Below are 20,497 nucleotides of genomic sequence, written 5' to 3'. Positions count from 1 at the left end.
TCCTGTGCCCAGGGATAGGAGAGTCCGGGAAGGACAGGAGCTTCCCCAGCCCAGCAGGGCCAGACCTGGGGAGGGGACCACGGGGGATGGCTCAGCACTGCTTCCTGAAGTGCAGCACGGGTTCCCCTGGTGGTGTGGCAGTGGATGTTAAGTTGAACACATATAAACTTAAAAAACAATTAATTGCTAATGAATGCATAAGGTACAAAATTGAAAACACCCCCAGCCGCCCACTTCCGCTCTCTGGAGGCCGCTGGCGTTATGGGTTTCTTGCACCTAGTTCCAGAGCGTTTCTGTGTATGTGCCCACGTGGGAAAAAGTCCATGTTGGCTCTCCCTCCTCTGTACAAATGGAAGCGCGTCGTACGCTCCCTCCCCTTTGCTCCCTTTCCAACCTGTTAGGAATGATTCCAAATCGGTTAATTTAGCGCTGCTTTTTAAGTTGACTTTTTGTCACTGAAGTTTCACATGCTGGTCACGAGCGTTCATGAACTGAGCACGTCCGTGTAACCAGCACCAGACTGAGAAACAGCCAGGCCAGCCTCCTGGACCTGACCGCCGCCCACGGCCCTGCCCGGCGGCCACGCCATCCCCACGTGAACAGCTGAGGTTTGAATACCTATGTGTTTATTTTAATGTTTGAAGAAACTATAGCCAGCACATCTGACTTGAGATTTCACAGGTATTGTTGCTCTGCATGAGAAGTGTCGTGCTGGGCCCAAGGCTCCTGACTTGGGGAGCCGTCGGAATTGCCTGGGGTGCTCTAGTCCAGGAGTGATGTGAGGCAAGCCTGAGGTTCCCCCCGGGGCGCGGGGCCTGGTCTTCTCCGGCTGCGGCCCGCAACCTAGGACCCCAGTTCCTACAAGACATTGCTCAGCTAGGGTGGACGTCCCCGTGGGACAAGTGGGGAAACTGAGCAAATGGCTCAACATCTACTAGCCTAGTATGTCCCTATGCAGTCTATACCGGTAACATTGGCTCCGCCCTCTCTCTCCCTTCTCATAGCCAGTCGGGCACCAGCTACTTGGACCCCATAAAACATAACCAAGTGCCGGGGCGGGTGTGGATGCCTGGGAGCCAGGACCCACTGGCCCAGTGGTTTGCTGTGGGGTCTTAGAATTGGGTATGCCTGGGTTTGAGTTCTAGCTCTGCCACTTGTTGGCTGTGTGACCATAAGTGAGTGTCTTAACCTCTCTGAGCATAGGTTTCCTCACTTGTGAAGTGAGGATGGTTAAAAACTCCTTAGAGTTACTGTGAAGATTATGTGAGCCCACGTGTGTTGAACACCCAGCCCCATCCTTGGGCTCACGCTGAGTGAACAGTCATACTTCTTTCAGTTTGAATTACTGTGCCGCTGGAGGTCTTCTCCCTGTCCACAGGCCTGGAGCTGCTGGGGAAGCAGGAGAGGAGAGCGGGGGGGTCTGCTTTTCTGCCCCTGTGGCAGCCATCCCAAATGAGCAAATGGCTCTCAGCAGGGTGTGGGGAACAGAATCTCTCTCTGGCTGGCTGTGGCCAGCCGGCCCCAGGGCAGCTGTCCGCTCCCAGATCCCGGCTCCGGGCTGGGTGGCTGAGGCGGGCAGGCTGGGCGGGAGCCCCCGGGGCTGGGAGGCCAGCTGCAGCCCCGAGGAGAGCCAAGTCAGCCGTTAACCCCTTCTGTTCCTGTGGGGTGGCTGCTCTTCCAGGCCCTGAGATGGCTACCCTTTCCTTCGGTTGCCTTATTTGCCCTGTGAGTTCCTTGTTAGACCAGGGCTCTCTCGCATGCAGTGCAAGGACTATATCTGACTGTGAGAAGTTTAGTTGGGTCTGTTTAAAAATTGCATTGATTCATATAAACATTCGGATCTCTGGCTTCCCGGGAAAAACCAGATCTGACCCTGCTGAGCACGCTCCGGGTGGCAGCTTTGACTGGGCCGGGGGTGGGGTCATTCGTAATCCCGCTGTCCCCATTCAACTCTGGTTCCCCCTGCCGTCGGTTGAGATCCTGGCCTGGAGAAGCCTGTCGAGGTCAGCTCCAGCCCCCTGTCCTGTCTGAGCCGCTTGCACATCCTGTGCCTGCAGCCTCACTGCCTCGGAGCAGCCTTCCCTCTTCCTTCTTGAAATCTCCCTGTAGTGACTTCCTCTGGTTGGTCCCGTTTGATCCCTTGGGGCCACACAGCAAGCTCAGTCTCTGTTCCCTGTGGCAGCCCTTCAGAGGCGTGAAGATAGTGCTGGGGGCCCTGGAGCCTGCCCTCCGGGCCTAACAGCGTCTGGCCTTCACCTTCCCTCCTAAGATGTGGTTTTAAGACCCCCGTCACCCTGGCGCCCCTCCTTGGCCACCTCCCATGGGCCTGTGAACTTCGCCCGCTGCTCCAGCGCTGCCCTGCACACCCTGAGGGCCATGGAGCCATGCTGGGTCCCACTTCCGCTCAAAGGAGAATGTAGGCATGTGAAGTGCCCCTAAGCCCACGCACCCCAGACACCTGTGGCATTTCCCAATGGGGCATTTGGGGTCAGTTTTATTTTTCTTTGTGTGCCCACCTGTATTTAGTTTTTTCCCTACCATCTGGGGGATTAAAAAAGGTAAAAAACCAAAGAGTTGGGATGAATTCACTTTAACCAGCTCGTGGCGGGTGCCTGCCGAGGCAAGACCCCGGCCTGGAGTGAGGAGAGAGGACGTGGGACAGGGTGGGGTCCGCCTTGGGGGAGCTCACAGCCTGGGGCAGCCTTGCGTGCCCAGGTGCGTCAGGTGAGCCGCACACGGCGAGGGCAGGATGGGAACCAGAGGAGTCAGGGTCTGCTTATCCAGGGGTCTGGGAAGACCTCTTCGAGAGCAGAGGTCAGGTGGGGCCTCCAACCCGGAGCGGGCATTTTAGGTGCTGGGAGCTCCAGTAGCAACGACCCTGAGGCCGGGATGTGTTTGTCTGGCAGGCGGGCGGGCAGATGCATGGGCTGGGGCAGGGTCCTGGGGCAGAGGCACTGGGCCCAGGCGGTGGCAGGCCCTGGATGCTGACAGAGCCCTCTGAAGGTCGTTCTGAAGGTGGTGACACAGCAGGAGGAACTAGAGTGGCAGCAGTGAGCTCTCTCTGGAGGCAGAACTGGATTACAGTCTGGCTTTCCCGGCGGTAGGTAGCATGTGACCTTGGACCAGTCGTTAATGGTCTCAAGCCTCAGTTTTCTCGTGTGAAGTGGGAGAAGGTGGCCGTGAGGATTAACAAGCTAGTCTGGGACAAGCGCTGAGCCTGGAGCCTGGGCCCGGGTCGCCCCGGTGACGGCCTATCTCCGCGGGTCTGCAGTGCGTGGGCATGCTGTAAGCCTCGCGCGGAGCTCCTCCAGGGCCTGCACCGCCCACGGCAGTGGGCGCTGTTGTCTGCCATCTGTCAGGAGCTGATTCGGGTGCCGCACTCACACCTGGGCTTGGTGGGCCCCGCCCTGGCCTCTGTCTGCTCCACTGCCCCCTCTCAGAAGGTTTGGGGTGAGACGCCGGCCCTTGGGCATCGTACCTGGCCCAGAAGCCTTTCTAGGGCATTTGGTTTCCAGAGAACATTTTTAACCTGGCAAGGAAGGGGTGCGGGGCTGGGGGCGTCTGTCGGTGTGTGCCAGGCCCTGTGGGGAGGGGCCCTCCAGTCAGGAGCTCCAGCATCCGGCACTGGCGGGTGAGTTGGGGTCCCAAGCGCAGCCTCTGTGGGCTGCCGTCTGGCCTGGCACAGCTGGAAGAGGGGCTGCAGGTTCTGTTTTTGCCTGGCCCTCAGTGCTCTTGGTGCCCCTCCGGCCTGGTGGCTGTGGCACATCTGTCCCTCGGCAGGGCCGGGCTGGGTGCCCATGGGCACTCCCTGTCCAGTGGTGCTCTGGGGCCTCCAGGTCCTCCGTCTGCAGAGGGGCCCTGGGCAGCAGGATGGCGCTGCAGAACTCTGAAGTCCAGCGAGGACGTGCCGGCTGCACGGGCTTCTCAGGCCCTGCCTGTGCCCTCCACACCCCTAAACTGGAGTGCGTGGTCAGCAGTGCCCAGCACAGCTAGGCAGAGATAAGAAGGGGATCTGGAGGGACCGTGGAAAGAGCCGGGCCTTGGAGTGCGGGCTGGGCTGACGGCTGCGTGTGACCTCGCAAGCTCTTCACTTCCAGGCCTCAGCTGTCTCCTCTCTGACGTGTGGCACACGGTGCTGTCACCCTGACCCAGCAGCCTGGGGGAGCAGACGTGGCCGTCAGGGTGTGGAAGTGCGTCGAGCTCGGTGAAGCTCTGTGCAGGTGCCAGTGGCTTTGTGTGTTGAGGGACCGCCTTGCCTCGTGAGCTAAGACCACCACCATTGCTGTGTCCCGGTGGGCCCTGTATCCTGGGCTTTTCTCTGCATCCAGCACGCTGTCCTGTCACCTCCTCATGGCCCTCTGAGGGGCCCGTGTAACCTCTGAGGAGACCAGGCACAGAGGGTGAGCCCGGCTGCCCCCACACGCGGTTTGGTGTTGAGCTGGACCTCGAAGCCCCGGTCTGTCTGATTACACACCCTGTGCTCTTAGCTCTTGGAGTTTCCTCACAGGCCGAACGCACCCACGAGCTGCCTTGCAGAAGCAGGAAAAAGAGTGGAAACTGAGGCATGTCAGGCCGGAGAGCTGGGTGTAGCAGGCGGGACCAGGGCCCCTGGGCTGAGCTCTGTGCTTTAGAAGACTCTTGATGGCCGTCTGCCTTGGGATGAGGAGTCTGTGAGCCCGGGGATGTGTCCCCACTTCCAGACAATTCTCCAGATCCCCAGGATGCCCCCTGACCAGCCCTGGGCAGCCGAGGGCCTCGTGCTGGGTCGTTATTCCCAGGGTGGACCGATCCTTCAGTGTGCATCCCGGCGGTGGAGGGGGGAGGGCACGGTCTCAGGGAGTGAGGCGTGGGCAGGCTTGGACCTGGGGGCCCCTCTTGGTGCGGGAAGGTCCTGGGGTGGGAAGAGGGTGGTGGTGCAGGCTGGGGGCTGTGCCTGTTGGAGGTGGGCTGGCTGAGGGACCAGGTCCTGCCAGCTGCTGACTGCCTGACAGACGGGTGAGGTCCCCTGTTTGCCCTGCAGCAAACATGGGAGGCCCTGGGTGGCCGCTCCAGCCCGAGACCCCTGGTGTCCCTGTCGCCAGTCTCAGGAACATGCTTTAGGTACCATGGGGCTTGGCAGAGGCACTAAAAATAGTCGGTAAGAACAGGGAGCGTGAGTGTCTCTTCCGGCCATGTAGGCCCACCCAGAGCTCTGCCTGTCCGAGCTGGGAGCCGGGGCGTGGCCGAGAAGGGAGGAGAAGCAGCATGAGACAGGCCTCCGGCCTCTCTCGCGGATATTCCTGCCATCCCTCTCCTGCCTTTTTCGGGTTCTGGGGGCAGGGGACCTGGGTGTGAATTTTGGTTCCACCACCCGCAGCGGCCCTTTGTGTCACCTGAAACCCCTCTGAGGCCCCACCTGGCTGAGAGGACTCCGTGAGACGCTGCGCGGGAGCCTGGCCGGCCGGGTGTGGAGCATGGGCAGCACCGTGGCCCGGCCTGTTCTGCCCTGAGCGGCCGCCCCAGGCCACCCTGCCCGCAGCTGGCCAGATGTGCTCTTTTGGGCGGTGCAGGGGCTTCTCCGTGTGGGTGTCCTTGCGTGGTGTGTGGGCTGCTGTGTTTGGATCGAAGGGAGCCAAACTGATTTTCCTGGCCCATCTCCCCACCATCCAAAGCAGAAAGTTAAATAAACACAGCCAAGTATTATCACAGGACGCGAGGAAAATGAACTCGGTCCCCACGGGCGGCTCACATCTGGCAAGTGTTGGCTTCTCAGGGCTGTGAGATGTGACAGATGTGGTTTGGGTAGGAAGGCCTCAGTCCCTGGTAGGAACCCCTACCCAGGGACGTGGCTCCGTCCGGGGCTCCGGGCCAGCCTCGGGCCTGAGGGACTTCAGGCAGCTAGCCTTCAGCTGCACCCCTTGCTGTCCAGCTGGCCCTTTCTGGGGCCTTGTCTTAGGTGGCTGTTCTGAGGTTGGTTCTCCCTGGCCCAGCCTGGTGCTTGCACTGGAAGTGTGGCCTGTGAAAGGGGCCAGTGCTGGGGAGGTGACCAGGCATGCTTGGGAAGCATCCTCGCTTGTCGAGATTTTCTGTCCCTCTGCTCAAGGCTGTAGCGGCTGATGAGCCCCGTGCTGGGGGAGGGTTTGTAGTTGGCGTGTCCCCTGCCATTCTCTGCCCAGCATGACCCTCGTTGCCTGACACACAGCCCTCACTGAGCTTAGGTGGGCTGGGCGGGTTCTGTGTGGGATGACTGATGCGCACCTTGGGTCGGGAGGAAGGAAGAGGGGGTGCCCTCCTGCCCGCCCTCCTCATTCATTGCTTTATCGAGGGTTGCCCAGCACTGCCGTGCCGGGGTTCCCCTACGTGTCACGTTCCACATTCTGAATCCCACGGTGACTCCAGTGGGTGATAGGTGAATAAATTTTTTCCCCCCATACTTATCTATTTATTCTGCTGTCTGTTAGGAAAATGTTACTTTCTGTGTTCATTCTAATGTCTATTAGACAAATTGTTAGTAACGCACCAAATGTGTGATTTCCTGAGTATGCTGCTTGGAAGGAGGCTCGAAGGAGAGGTCTTCAGGTAACAGAAGGGAGTGGCCGTGAGTGAGGAAAGGCGTTCTGTAACTCTTAGGGCTGGGCCTGTGTGCTCCTGGCGGGGCCCCGGGGGAGGTCTGGGGAGGTCCCTGCCGGCCCTTGGGACTGGATGGTGGAGATGCTCTGTACTTGCTCAGGGGCCGCTGCTCAGGGGTGTGAGCCTGGGGAGACTCCACCACACCCCTTGATGGCCGGCTTCTTGGGACTGTTGGGCAGGTTGGGGCGATGTGAGGCTGCCTTGGTGGGACCAGCTGTCTGCTGCAGGTGCTCAGGGCCCCTGAAGGCCTCTCCACATGTGTTCCAGCCATGGTGGGTGGGCGATGGGGTGAAGTCAGGGGACACATCTGTGCCAATAAAATGCCCCCCTCCCAAATCAGACTTATTAAAAGTATTGCCTCCTAAAACTGTAAAGTATTATGATTGTCCCTACGCCTGGGACGCCCTCGTGGGATTAAAAAATGTTTGGAAATGGTCATTACAGCTCATTCTTGAGGAAGGCTTGGGCTTTTGATATGAAGAAAGAGTTGGAAGGCTGGTCTGTGTGTCCAAAACCAGATGAAAACACTTATACAAACACACACACACAAGCTCACATGCACATGAACGCCCATCAGTTTTCAATAAGAGACTCAGTTTCCTCGTTGCTGTGTTTAAGATAAACCACATGTATAACAAGGTACTGACATGTATTTGCAGTATGTTAGCACAGAGGATAAGTTGTTAGGGGGTCGTAAAAAAATGTGAGTTTCTACTTTATGGTGCTTTTCTTCCAATGAAAGTGGAAGAAAGGAAAGAGAGTGAAATTCTGATCCCACGCCCCCTCCCTCTCCACCCAAACAGCAGACGTGCTGGGTCGTGCTGTCCCCTCCTCCCCTGAGAGAGGGGCCAGGGCCCCAGACTGGTGTTCCCTGACCCCACGGCCGGCGCCCACGTTCGGGTTCCTGATGCACAGAGGGCTGCTCCCACCCCCACTTTGCGTGGGATGGAGTTGTGGCCCCTCCGCGCTCTGCAGAGTATGCCCTTGGCTTTGTCTCCTTCCATCAGAGCTGGACAGCTGGTGGGTGAGAACCCAGCGTTGCCACCGAAACAGGATGTGGGAGCCAGACCCCGTCATAAATCGACATTTATATGCTGCACATTTCTGGTTAACGAGACCGTGCAGGGGTTACCGTATGAAATGAAATGTATATATGAACCAGGAGATTAACCTCAGGGAGAGGCGAGATTAAGCGTGAGGGCAGCCTGGGAGGCCTGGGGCCCCCCAAGTGTTAAGGCCCAGGCAGGTGGTTCCCCAGAAAGGAAATTTTCAGGAAACGTCCCGACCCGGAACGGATTTGCTGGGGGTGCAGATACAATAATCCTATTGAGTGGTGCGCACTGTGCGCCAGGCACGGGGCTAAGCTCTTTCCATGTCTTCTTTCACTTTGTATTCAAGGCAAATGGGAATTTTATCACCCCCGCTTTATAGACGTGGAACCAGCGAGACTCTGAGAGGTGGAGTCATTGCCCTGGGTCACACAGCAAGTGGGAGGGAGAGTTTGTGATTCTCCCAGGCTGGAGCAGCAGCCAACACTGGCCTCACAGCCCCGTCTCAGGAGGCTTCCAAAAAGAGGAGTCGTTTCCACCCCAACCTTCTCTGTTCGCCGTGGCTCTTCTGCGACGGTCAGAAGGCCTGGGAAGCTGGTCCACCAGCTCCTGCTAGCTCAGGACAGGCTCAGAGAGGCAGCTGGGGCGGGGGGGATGCGCCAGAGCTTTGGAGCAGTGTAGACCTGGCTTCAAATCTGGGCTCTACCTCCCACTGTGTATGTAATTTGATCCACGTAAAAAACTCGTTTAGGTCCTGGTTTCCCCATCTGTATAATGGGCACCATGATCCAATCCCTTTACAGGGCCATTGGGCCGGTTAAACACACACCTGGTCACCTGTGTGGAGAGCATAAGTGATGGTTGTTTCTAGTGTCACTGACGTGTGTGGTCTTGTGCCAAGTGGACTGGAGGCTGGGAGAAGGAGGAGAAATCGAGGGTCTTCCTACTGGGGCTGAGAGGACAGCTGGGGGCAGCATGCGATGCTGGGGTCATGATCTCCCTTTCCCGGGTTCCTGGGAAGTGGCTCTGGCCTGTGCGCTTTTTAAGCATGTCCTCGTTTTATCCTCAGAGCTACCTTGCAGGGCTGCTATTCACAGAGCAGTTATCTTATTTGCCCAGATCACACAGCAAACCATGGCCAATAGGAGTGGGACCCTAAGGCATCTTGCTTTGGCCACACCTGCTGCAGATGAGGCTAACTTCAGTGTAGGGTGGTCGGGGAGAGCTTCTTGGAGGAGGTGAGCCTGAGCTCCAGGCAGTTTCTCCCCAGGGGAGCTGGGGGGCTCTGTAGCCGGTGGTCAGCTGCACCCTGGGGGCTTGGGCAGGAAGCTTGTCCGGGTTTCCCCACAGGTAGAATCCAAAGTGGGGCTGGGCTTGGTGGGAGGGGCGGGGGTACTCACATGTCCTCTAGTTTATATTTCGTAGTTCAGGCAAATGCAATTTGATTTTCTTTTCCTGAACTTCGTCTTTGAGCAGGGAAATTTTTACTTACATTAAAAAAAAGACCCACAGACTTTTTTTTTTTTTTTTTAAAGATTTTATTTTTTCCTTTTTCTCCCCAAAGCCCCCCGGTACATAGTTGTGTATTCTTCGTTGTGGGTTCTCCTAGTTGTGGCATGTGGGACGCTGCCTCAGAGTGGTCTGATGAGCAGTGCCATGTCCGTGCCCAGGATTCGAACTGACGAAACACTGGGCCGCCTGCAGCGAAGCGCGCGAACTTAACCACTTGGCCACGGGGCCAGCCCCAAGACCCACAGACTTTTAAGGTTTTTGTCCACAATTGTCATTCTTCCTACAATGGGATTTGCATGTTAGTGTAAAAGGAAATCAGAATTTGTCTGTGGGTAAAGTCGGAACTCATCCTCGCTCTAGGCTGCTTCCCTACCCCTGAGCCTCCCCCGGCTCCGTGACTGGACAGAAAGCCCTTCCGCTGCGCTCGGGGCTGCAGCAGTGGTGGGCCTGCCGCCCAGGACCTGCCTTTCCAGCTCCCACCGCTCCGTTACGCCTACACTACTGTTTCCACTTGTTTCTCCCTTGCTCTGAGATGGGGATTCATTTAGCTCCTCCATCATGCCATAGTTCATTTGTTCATTCATTCATTCACTCAGCTCCTGTTATATACCTGCCCCCAAGGGGCCCAATGATGGGAACATTTGTCACCATGGAGTTCACCGTCTAATGGTGACCGTCAACGCCAACGTCTCTTTTCTCATCTCTCCCATTGTATCTAGCTCAGAGTTCTAGTCACTGGAAGTCCTCAATGCTTATTAAAGGAGGAAGAGGCCAAGCAGATGTTGACAATATGTCTCAAAAGCCTGAAAAATCGGCAAACTCTTTGTCCTAGCAATCCTGCTTCTGGGAACTAATCCTGAGATAAATTATTGAATAGGCTTGTGGCCATGCATGATGTGTGTGGATGTGTCTTGCAACATGACTTCTCTTACAGTGGGAAACCACTGGAAGTAGCCTAGGTGTCCAGCAATAGGGCGTCGGTTACATTAGCCCTGGGGCCTCCTATGAGGGGACTCAGGTCACCATTAGTAGTGATAGTGTCGGTCCACATTTTTGATGTGAAAAGATGTTCAGCATATATTGCTGAGTTGGAAAAGCAGGTTGCAGAACAGTTTGTGTTGTTCAATTATAGGTGTATATAATAGGTGCATGATACCAATGTATTATACACAGAGAAAGTTGTGCTTTTTGTTTCTAAATTTTAACTCACGTGTCTTTCCTAGTTTTCTGCATTGTACACGGATTACTTGTGCCACAAGCTTTTATAAAAAGAAGAAGGTGCTTAATGTAGGAAACAATAAGAAAAGGGCAGCTGTGAGTGAATTCTGGGTTTCTGACGCACGTGGGACACGGGGCAGAGCCTGGGCAGGGCGAGTGGGCTGGGTGGGGAGTGCCCGGAAAGCGCAGTGAGACTGGGTGCCCTGCCCCCACCCGGCCTGGTGCCCGCCCCTCCCTGCGCCCCCATGGCACTGTTCCTTTATCCAGTGGAGTGCGACTGCTCATCTCCCTCCAGCTCCGGCAGCAGCAGCAGCCTGCTTGGAGTGTGAAATTGGCCGTGGTAGGAGTATTTATACCATTGAAAGCGGCAAACAGCCACCTGTTAAACCTTTACCAGCACGCCATGTCTGACGTGGTTTCCCATGTCACCCAAGGAGCCTGTGTGCTTGGGGAGACCCGAGAGGATGGATCTGGCACAGGGATGGACTTACGGAATCTTCTGTAAATTTGAATCATTGTGGGCAGAGAGGGAGATGAGTCTGCTCTTTCCTTGGCTGACCCCACCCGATCTGGAATCAGAGCTGCTGCTTGTTGAAGGCGGAAGGGAATCAAGGGGCAGGACTCCCAGCCCTGGCTCCACCCCGTCCTGGCTGCATGACCTTTGGCAAATTGCTTACTCTTGGTTTCCTCACCTGTAAAATGGGTTAATAAAGGTGCTTATCTCATAGGGTTGCTTAGGCGCATGCTTCTCAGACTCTAGCGTGGCCAGAGTCACCTGGGGGGCTTGCGGAAGTACAGCTTGCTGGGCCCACCCCCAGACTGTCTGCTCTTGTGTGTCTGGGCTGAGGTCTGAGATTCTGCATGTCTGGGGCTGCCAGGCGATGCTGCTGTCGCTGGTCTGGGGCTGCACGCAGAGAAGCTCTGCTTTGAGCAATTAAATGTGTATCAAGTGCTCCTCACGGAGCGTGGGGCCTGGTGAGGACTCGGTAACGCTTAGCTGCTTGTTCCGAGAAGAGCCACGTGCCAGGAAGAGTTGTCTGTGAGGACTCCAGGCCTGGAAGCTAGAGCACTCGGGTTCCAGGCCTGCCTTTGGTACCTCCTGGGCCCCACGTGAGCCATTTCTCTTCCCTGGGACTTTATTTCCCCTTCTGTGAAATGGGTCAGTAAAGGCCTGAAGGCAGCAGCTGAGGAGACACCCGTAAAAACCCTCTGCTGCAGTGATTCTGGTGAGGGCAGCAGAGAAGCACGTGAGGGACCCCGGGCTTCGCTGCCAGCTGCTTCCTCACCCGCTTGGGACAGGCACAGAGGGGTAGGCTATGGCAGCACAGCGGTCCCTGGGGGCCACCGACTTACCTGAGTCTGCCTCCTCTTCTGATAGAATTGCAAGGGACTCTTTCAACAAAAGAAGAAAAGAGCTGGGGCTGGCCCTGTGGTGAGGGGGTAAAGTCTGGCGCACTCTGCTTTGGCGGGCTGGGTTCACAGGTTCGGATCCCGGGCACTGACCTACACCACTCATTAAGCCATATTGTGTCTGCATCCCCCCCACACAGAAAAAGATAGAGGAAGATCAGCTTAGATGTTAGGTCAGGGCTAATCTTCCTCAAGCCAAAACAAAAAACAAAAAAAACCCCGAAAAACCAAAAACCTGGAGGCAGCATGTTGGCCTCTCTGATTTGGTTCCTATAAAAAAAAAAAAGAAAAAAGCCGTTTTAATTCACTTGGGCACCTGCCTTTGCGATGGTCTTTGCTTCTTGTCAGTTCCTCATTCTGTTTTCCACCAACGTGGACGTGTCAGGTGGCTTTGTGATGTTCAGGTTCCTCTTCTTTTCCCGCCCCACGCTGCGCCGAGTGGCTGGGTGCTCCTGGCCTTGAGCTAAAGCTGCACGTGGAAGCATGCCGCCGGCCGCCTGAGCCCTCAGGCTGGCTCTGGACCAGTGCTCTGCCTCACCGGCACCATTTCCTCAGCAGGAAAGCGGAGCTGGAGGACTCTCTCTGAGGGGCGCTGGGAGGATGAAGTGGGAGCCGCTGGGTGGGCTGCCCAGCATGGGGCCTCGTGGCCCTGGGGCCCAGTGAAAGTGGGCTTTCCTCCGGAGAGTCCTTGCTGTGGCCTGGACTTTTCCCTGTGAGCATGGACCGCCTCCTTTCTGGAGTTCTTGGGCAATTACTGGATGTCTTTCTGTTCTCTCTGTCTTATAGATAAGCAGCTAAGGAGAGAAAGGGAAGACAATGGATGGGTAAGATCCAGGCTCTGGGCCCTTCTGCCCAGCATTGGCCAGGGGAACAATTCATGAAAATTTTTAGTAATGTTGCATCTTTTCTTTTTTCTTTTTTTAAAAGATTGGCACCTGACCTAACATCTGTTGCCAATCTTCTTTTTTTTCCTTCTTCTCCCCAAAGCCCCCCAGTACACAGTTGTATATTCTACCTGTGAGTGCCTCTGGCTCTGCTATGTTGGACACCACCTCAGCGTGGCCTGATGAGTGGTGCCGTATCCGCGGCCAGGATCTGAACCGGCGAAACCCCAGGCCGCCGAAGCGGAGCGCGCGAACTTAACCACTCGGCCACAGGCCGGCCCTGGTTGCATCTTTTCTTAAGTGCTGGTTCCAAAGTAAGCTTTAAGGGGAAAGTCAAGTATTGGCACACTTGCTGTAAAAATCTCTTACAAAGGTGCTGGCATGGAGACCCACCTGTCCCAGCTCTCAATGAGTCTGTGCCGCAGCTTTTCCTCCGGCGCTGGAGCACCTCACATCCTTTTTCAAGCTCTGGATCAGCTGGAAGAAGGCTTCTGGTTGGGAGCCGTGTCGCCCCAAGAAGAGATTTCTCTAGATCCTGGACCCAGCCTCCTTGTGGCCAGGTGCTCACTCGATGGGGGCGTGGACAGCGGTGGCTGAGAGGGAACTCGGAGTCCTGTCCCCACTCCCAGCCTTGCTGCAGGGCCCGCCTTCGGTTGTAGAGGAAGGTGGCAAGCAGTCTGACCTGTGCCGTTGAAACCGTCCGCTTGTTCTCTTTCGGCGAGTGGTTGCAGAATCATGAGAGCTGGCTGGGTCTGCCGTGGCACCTGTCATGAAATCTTGGCTCCTCTGAGGGTCTGTGCTTGGCGCCGAGGGGCTGGCGTGGGGTCTTGGGTGGTTGTGGCTTTGGCCACAGAGAACTTTACTTTTCCGACCGTCCCTCCCCAACCCCTCCCACTGCCCGGAGCCCATCCCCCGAGAGGAGTCTGGAAAGTGTGGGCTTGGTGGGTGAGTTTGTTTGCACTTGATCGTAGTCATTTTGCCTTGAGGCCTGATGCCAGAGATGGTCATGGGCTACACTTTATAGCACATTTGCGTGAATTAGAAAAAAGGTTGGCCTTGACTTTGTGCAAAGGAACAGGTACCCTTACTTCTGGGCGTTCACAGCCCTGTACCAGGACACACTGCTTGGTGGACAGAGAGTGGGCTCCCCTCACCACCTCTGCTTGGCCCCTTGAGCAGCGCACAACCTGCACAGCCATACATGACAGTCCTGCTTGCTTTGTGCTTTTTCACTCCCTGAGGTTCTCAGTACTAAGTCAGGAGCAGTGATGCTCCGTTTCATGCTTGACCACGAGATTCTGGGCTCTCTGTGTATCCTTTACCTTCCTCGGCACTAACCTGGTGTGGGTGAAGTGTTTCCCTAGGGATGAGCTGAGGAGAAGCTGTCACGTGCCCCCGGCCCCGCTCCCCACCTCCACTGGGACAGGGATGCCTCTGCAAGCCTCTGTCAGGCCAGGGTGGGCCCAACCCTCCCCTATAGGCGGGGTGATCCCTGGGGCCACGACCAGCAGACCGTGGAGAGGTCCCCTGAGACCTTGGGAACACCAGCCAGAGGTGGGGCCTGCTGAGAAGATGCCCCAAATAAAAGCCATTAGTCCGGTGGTTCTGAAACCTTTCGTGGGGGTTCTAGGTCTTTTTGATGAAAACTATGGATCCTTTCCCCAGAAGAATGACTATCTGCACACATGTCTGGAAGCTTACGCCCAGACCCTGGGAGCCAAGGGAGCAGCTGGCCCTGGTGTGGCTGGCGGCAGGAAAGGGCCTTCTGGGCACGGGGGGCCCTGCCAGAGGCCTCCTCCGGCCCTTGGGTCAGCACTTGCCTCTGTCTGTCTCCCTCATTCAGCTCCTGACTCTCTCTGCCCCAGGACTTATCGCCAGCCCTCCTGCCTCTGGCCTGCCCCTTGTCTGCCAGCCAGGGCTGGCCTGCCTTGGACCGCCCCTGGCTGGGCCCCTGCCTGTCCTGGTTCAACTGCCGGCTTCGGGGCCCAGTTTCCAGCCCCTCATCTCAGCCCTCGCCTTCCCTGTCTGTTCCCTGCCCCAGCTCCACCTCCCCTGCAGCTGTGAGGTGTTGGGGAGCCCTGGGTGGGGGGCACTCCTCGCCAGGCCAGGAGCAAGTGCCATGGGGAGTGCTGACACAGGTGCCCGTGCCACTGGCTCCCCGAGTTCACAGCCGAGCACACAGGGTTTGGGTCTCACTGGCAGGTCATGGATGGTGGCAAGGCCATCCTGGTGCACAGGGGGCAAGCTACAGCCACTCCCAGAGTAGGGGAGTTGTTGTCACTTACGAGCCTGCTGCTGAGTTGGGGAGATGGCATCTGGTGGGGCTCACAGGCGTCAGACTCCCACCGGGGGATCACCCATCCACAACGTGTGATCCCAGGGCAGGCAGAGAACATGGAGTTCCGGTCTGTTTGAAGCCCTGACATGGCCTCAGAATCCTTCCTAACACACCCCAGGGACCATGGTGAATACACTCTGTGTACTCTCCAGTGTGGACACACTGGCCTTGCACCCCATCCCTGGGCATTCATGCTCACCCTGTGCCACCCCATGCATTCACGCTCACCCTGCGTCCCTCCCTGTGCATTCACACTCACCCTGCATCCCTCCCTGTGCATTCACACTCACCTTGTGTCCCTCCCTGTGCATTCACACTCACTCTCTGCTCCTGTTCACTCACTCTCCTGTTCCTACACACTTGCCCTCCCTTGCCACGTTCCCTCCCTTTGTTTGCTCACTGGCCTTGTGCACCCACCCTGTGCTTGCAAATGTCTGTCATTCACAGGAGTGGGCGTCCCTCTGTTCCCATCGAGACTGGGCAGGATGGGTGTGTGTATCTTGGCCTCAGTGATGCCAAGTATCTTATGAATTAAACAGTTAGAGGTAGAGTCTGAGGAAGTCTCCAGAAAGCACTTAGCTCTGCCGGTGGTTGGGCAGCCTCTGTGGGTGTTGTTTATACTGGCCGCTGTGCTGACGGTGTCTTCTCTGAGATGCTCAGCCCTGGTTCCCCATGCCCCTGCGGCAGAATTCCAGGTTAGCAATGGCTCAGGCCCCCAGAGTGTGCCGGCCGTGGTGTGGGCTCAGGCTCCCAGCCAGCGCCTGGCTCCAGCTGCAGGGGAGGCCATCCTTTTTCTGCCCACTGCCCCTGCCAGTTATCTCACTGTTGAAGAGGCCAGTCTGGACAGAAGAGTCCAGCTGGAGGGGAGGAGGACATGTTCGCTCTCAGTGTCAGGTAGCATGGGGCCTCGTGATGGTGGTGGTGGTGGTCGTGGGCTGGGCATTACTTTTTCTCATGAGGAATGCATAAAAGATGGTGTGTTTATACCTTCAAAACCAAAATGTGAGCCAGGGGATGGGATGTTAGTGGGGTGAATGCGAGTACTTGTAGGAAAATGCGCTCATGCCTATCCCTATGCCCCTTGCTGTGAGGGATGTGGTTCCGAAGATGCTGGTGTGTGATGCAGCTGTGTGCTCATAGTGATGTCTGCCACTTTGAACTTGCCCCACCAGCCAGTGCCAGGTTGCTGTCCTCCTCTTCCCACCTCTGCGGGCTTGTCGTTCCCGGGATGGAGCCTGGAATCCTCCCAAGAGCTCCAAAATGGCAGATGTTTTTCCATCCACCTTCCCATGACCACGGAAGCCATATCTTAGGCAGGGAAGGGTTGGGCCTCTTGGGGACGTCCTCCAGTTCAATGGCTTGGGAGGTCACACTTTTCAACCAGATTGCATTGAGTGGGCCCATGTGTGGGGGCTGCTTGTCCCACTACCCGGAGTACACTGAGGACCGAGGCAGAGCTAGGGCCGTGCATGGATGTCCTGGTCCCATGCTTGATGGGGTCTAGGGCCTCATGCAGACCTTGTGGAAGGTGTCTAACAAAATGGCAGCATGATGACCTTACAGACTGGCAGCAACCTCTCGATAGAATCTATAGGTATATATATTAAAGTAAGTAAATAGTGAGATGCGAAGGAAACTGATTTTCAGGTGTGGCGATGAAAGCTGTTAACAACCGCCCTTTTCACGTGTGGCTTGCTTCTGATCGCTTTAAGCATGAGCCGCCTGTGTTTCGGAGGCTGGCTGGCTGCTTAGCAAGTAATATCAGTTTTGTGTGACGTGAGGTCTTGATTCATATTTACAAAGCTGCATGTTTGAAAACCCACCCCAGCTGTAACCAGCTAAGTAAAACAGTAGCTTCGGTACCAACCCAGATTGTCTCTGCATTTCATCGTCTTGATTCTGACTTTCTACTCTCAGGATGCAAACTTGCAAAAGAGGGAGCACTTCGGTAGCATTCCTTGGCCTGTGGCTCAGTGACGTGGATGTCCCCTCTTGGGTGCGCTGTTCCTGAGGGTTCAAAGAAAACAGGTTCTGTGAGGCTCTGGTGGAGGAGCAAGCCTGGGGTCGCCGCAGAGCGGCCTGGGGGGCTGCAAGAGCTGCCCCAGCCCTGCACCAGAGCCCCGGAGCGCTGGGCCCTGTTCGGGCAGATAACAGCCGTCGCCCGCGGAATCCTCTCAACAACCCTGTGGCTTACGTACCATTATTATCTCCATTTTCACAATGGAAAAATGGAAGCCCAGAGTTAAATAATTTGCTCAAGGTCATACAGCTAGTTGGAGGCAGAATCCGGATTTGAACCTAGTGTCTGACCACAAGCCGGCCTGCTTGATCTTCTCACTGCTTGGCAGCCCAGCCTGCTGGTTATGCGCCTTCCGTAGGTGGGGTGGGGTCGCTGCTTTCCATTCTTGAGTTGCTACAAGACCGGACAGAATCCCTGTGCCTCAGGCTACAGGGGTTTCAGGAACAGCCTTCGAGACGGACAGTCCTGGGTTTCAGCCCACACTCTGCATGGACTCTTTCTGGCTGTAAGACCTCGGGCATGTCGCTTCACCTCTCGGAGAGTCTGCTGACCAGGATTAAATGCAGCAATGCCTGAAAAGCACTCAGCACGGTGTCCGGCTCACAGTGTGCCCGTGTGGAGACAGTGACAGTGCGAAGAGAGCTGGGTGGGACGTGGGAGCTTCAGCCTGCACGTGTGCAGAACTTCAGAGCCTGTGAAATCTGAAAAATACTGTGTATTCACATTTTTGGCTTGAACAAAGTTGCGTTTCACAAAGTCCATAACCCAGCTTTGATATTATTACATGCCCCAGACGGGGATTAATCCCAGGACAAGAGCTTTAATATGGTGTAGAGAGTTCCCTCCATGCTCTCCTAGTGCATGGCCCTCATCTCCACTAGCCTGGTCTCCCATGCTGGGGTGTGGGCTGGCGGGGACACCCCCTCCCCGCCCAGCCTTGTTCAGTGGGCTCTGGAGTGGAGTGGAGAGGTGGCTTGCTTTCTGGTGTCACCAGCCCATGACTAGTGACTGTGGGAGAATCGACCTCACCTTGTCCTGAGGTCTGTCTGTCGGTCGAGTGTCAGTGTGGAGAACAGCACTCCATGATTCGCCAGCCTCTAAGGCTGACCTCGTCTGTTTCTTGGAATAATCGAGAAAGCCCTCACATCTCAGCAATAGTCTAAAGGGCTCTTGGTAGGAGGACAGTGTCTGCGGGTCAGGGAGAGGTCTGAGTCTTCGTTCTGTTCCTGCGAGTGGCGAATGGCTTCATCTCAAATGGAAACTCTGGTTATAGATAGTAAAGGCCTGTAGCACTGTGTAGAGAAAGATTCTGATGCTATGTCCGGTTCGAGACAGTGCTGTGATTGATTCGTGATGTCTGCCAGGGGCACAGGGATGGAGAAACCGTTGCACTTATTTGCTATTCATGTTTTGTTCTGATTATTTCACATCTCTGTAAAGCTAACAAAGGCCTCTTCGTAGGCTTTACCCCTTTGCCCCTGATCGTGGGTATTATAAGGACCCCCACAAATGATCCTTCTTCCTTGTCCTGTGCCCCACCCTGATGATCTGTTTGTACAGCTTCAAAACTCACAGCCCCCTCTCTGTTCTCTCTTTCAGTTGAAGAGGGGGAGGCCTCGGACTTCTCGCTGGCCTGGGATTCCTCTGTGACAGCATCAGGTAAATGCCCGGGGGCTGGTGGGAGAGTTGCTGGGGATCCTTGGGGGTCGTCTCAGGAACTCAGAAAGCCACCCAACTGGTTATGGAAATCATATTCTTCATGTCACATTCCTGTCTTCAGTCTAGACTACCCTGTGCAACACGATTTTTATATCAGTTCCATATGGTCAATAAAATCTATTACATATGGAGACTAATGTGCCCTTATTCCCTGGGGTCCGCGTTCCCTTCCTGGGGGCACACTCAGATGGGCTGTGACGACCTCACATCAGGCTTGGAAGCTCCCTGTGTGGGTGCCGCTGCACGTCCACTCCAGTCTGGTGGCAGAAAGGCCCCTTTACTGGACATTGTCTCCAGTCGAACCAGAATTCCTGTATTTCCCTTCCTGGAAGGGGCTGCTTTGCACTCTTAGGCCTCAGACCCAGCCTGTGCCTCTAGGGGGAGGTAATAGGGGAAACTCAGACTTGTGGGGTGGGTGGCCATGTTGGGTATTAGGGGTGACTTGGCATTCAGGGGACTTGGGTTTTCGGCTCAGTTCTGCCCTTGCATTAGCTCCATCTCTGTGCCTCAGTTTCCCCAGCTATAAAAAGAGGTAGATGAATGAGGTTTTTCTAACTGTAAAGTTCTATAATTTGGAGCTGCCCCTGGAGTTTGCGGTTGGAGCCAGCTTTGGGGTCCTCGGCAGCTCCCGAGCGGAGGACGCGGCTCTCCTGTTTGTTCTGCGTCCAGCCAGCACCTCTCCCGGCAGCAGGGCCGTGACTCCCCGTCGGCAGGCGCCGGGCTCTTCTGCCTGGTCCCCGTCCCAGCATCCGGATCAGCTGGCTCTAGGTCCATGGGGCAGCGGGAGCCAGGCCGGTCCTGCAGTGTCCTAGGCCCGGAGAGACCCACGAGGGAGTCATTCGGCCCTCCCTACCCTAGAGATGTGGAAACTGCAGTGAGGGGAGAGATCCACTCTGGGTCAGTGGTTCCAAAAATGGAACATTTAACATTTAACTGAACGGTTTCACATTGAGTTTGTGATTTTATGGCCATTTGTGACTTAAGATGATGCTGAAGTCATTTAAGTGAGAAAATTGAGTTGGGCAGAGTTTTAAGTAATAGTACGTAATGCTTGGATTCAGCAAGAACCGTGAAGATTGTTCACAAATGACTGAAATTTGGGAAATGCTGGTGTAGGTTGGACAGAAGGGGAGTGGACTGCCAGCCCTTGAACCTAGGTTCCCGGGCTCTGGGTGCAGTGCTCTTTCCAGCAGGATCTGGATGTGGCTTGGAGAGTCCGAAGGGTCCTGGTTGACCCAGGCTTGGACACTGTTATGTCTACAGGTCCCGGCCTTTGGTTACAGGGGCTCCCTCCACAGGAGGGGCTTGTCTGAAGCCAGAATGGCAGGTGCTCAGACTCAGGAGGCGAGTCCAGGGTTAGGACAGGCTGGGGTCCACACTGGGGAGGGTGGGGAGGGGCTGCGGAGCCCTTGTCCCGTCTCCTTCTGTGTGGGGAAGATGCCCTCCCCACAGTTGGGGGAAACACAGTGAGACTATTAAGCGCCACGACTCATCCAGCGGTCCTGACAGATGTGGGGGTGCACGCGCTTAGGCCTGCCGCCAGCTCTGTAGAGGTTCCCCGCTGTGCTCCAAACCCCCGAACCAGGAAAGTGCCCAGCCTGGTGGCAGCCGGGTAAGGTCCTCCCTCCCACTGCTTTCTCAGGGCTGCCAGAGGCCGGGGGACAGCCTGGGGCGGCTGTGGTGCAGGGGGAGCCCTGGCAGTGGCTGGGTGGCTGCAGAGCCCTGTGCAGGGGTGTTG

The 20,497-nt window shown here is 56.2% G+C and overlaps 1 protein-coding gene across 2 annotated transcripts in view; it reads left to right on the top strand.

Annotated features, from left to right (window-relative positions):
* ZNF423 (zinc finger protein 423) overlaps positions 1-20,497 on the top strand; it is a 319,206-nt gene that overhangs the window by 38,046 nt on the left and 260,663 nt on the right. Inside the window, exons 1-2 of one of the 2 annotated variants that reach the window (XM_014857529.3) lie at positions 3,028-3,100; positions 18,640-18,699. Coding sequence is in view for 1 of the 2 variants with exons in the window: in XM_070500329.1 (XP_070356430.1) it covers positions 18,640-18,699 (60 nt within the window). In the remaining variant the exon portion in view is untranslated. Of the gene's footprint in view, positions 1-3,027; positions 3,101-18,639; positions 18,700-20,497 lie in introns of those variants that run through there. The other variant, XM_070500329.1, reaches the window with a different exon arrangement.

This window comes from Equus asinus, chromosome 28 (assembly GCF_041296235.1).
Source record: "Equus asinus isolate D_3611 breed Donkey chromosome 28, EquAss-T2T_v2, whole genome shotgun sequence".
NCBI lineage: Eukaryota > Metazoa > Chordata > Mammalia > Perissodactyla > Equidae > Equus > Equus asinus.
The sequence above is the reverse complement of the archived record's forward strand: the minus strand, read 5'-3'. Positions and strand labels throughout refer to the sequence as shown.